The 560-nt window shown below is 56.1% G+C and overlaps 1 protein-coding gene across 1 annotated transcript in view; it reads right to left on the bottom strand.

The window, feature by feature from the left end:
- The window catches only part of EMH_0010780 (uncharacterized protein), a gene marked incomplete at both ends in the record, with an annotated part of 22,294 nt that overhangs the window by 4,148 nt on the left and 17,586 nt on the right, over positions 1-560 (bottom strand). Inside the window, one exon of the mRNA XM_013499051.1 lies at positions 3-389. Within this exon, the coding sequence (XP_013354505.1) occupies positions 3-389 (387 nt within the window). The remainder of the gene's footprint in view (positions 1-2; positions 390-560) is intronic.

Genomic DNA, 560 nt, shown 5'->3' with positions numbered 1-560 from the left:
CTGCTGTGTCGCCCCTGCATGTCTTCATTAGCTTCTTCTTCTTGCTGCTCCTCTTCCTGCAGCTGCTGCAACAGCTGCTGCTGCTGCAGCAACTGCTGCTGCTGCTGCTGCTGCTGCAGGTGCAGGTGCGTCAGCACTGTGCCTTGGTTTGTGTATAGGGAGGAGGCTGTATGGGGGGGCAGCAAGAAGGGAGCAGCAGCAGCAGCAGGCTGAGCTGCGTCTAGGACAGCGAGGTGTATAGACAGCTGCTGCTGCTGCTGCTGCAGCAGCAAGGCCTCACAAGAAGGAGGAAGCAAACCTGTCTGCCAGCTGCTGCTGCTGCTGCTGCTGCTGCACACAGCACGAAACGCCAACGTGTGACAGCTGCTGTTGCGCAGCCACAAACAATTCTGAAGCAATGCAACACACACATACACACATACTCCTGCAGCAGCAGCAGCAGCAGCAGCAGCAGCAGCAGCAGCAGCAGCAGCAGCAGCAACAACGACAGCAGCAGCACCATCAACAACAAAAACAACAGCAACAACAACCAACCGCAGCAAAAACAACAACAACAACAA

This window comes from Eimeria mitis, genomic scaffold (assembly GCF_000499745.2).
Source record: "Eimeria mitis Houghton genomic scaffold, Emh_scaff395, whole genome shotgun sequence".
NCBI lineage: Eukaryota > Apicomplexa > Conoidasida > Eucoccidiorida > Eimeriidae > Eimeria > Eimeria mitis.
Note: the sequence above shows the minus strand (reverse complement) of the source record. Positions and strands in the feature narration are given on the sequence as shown.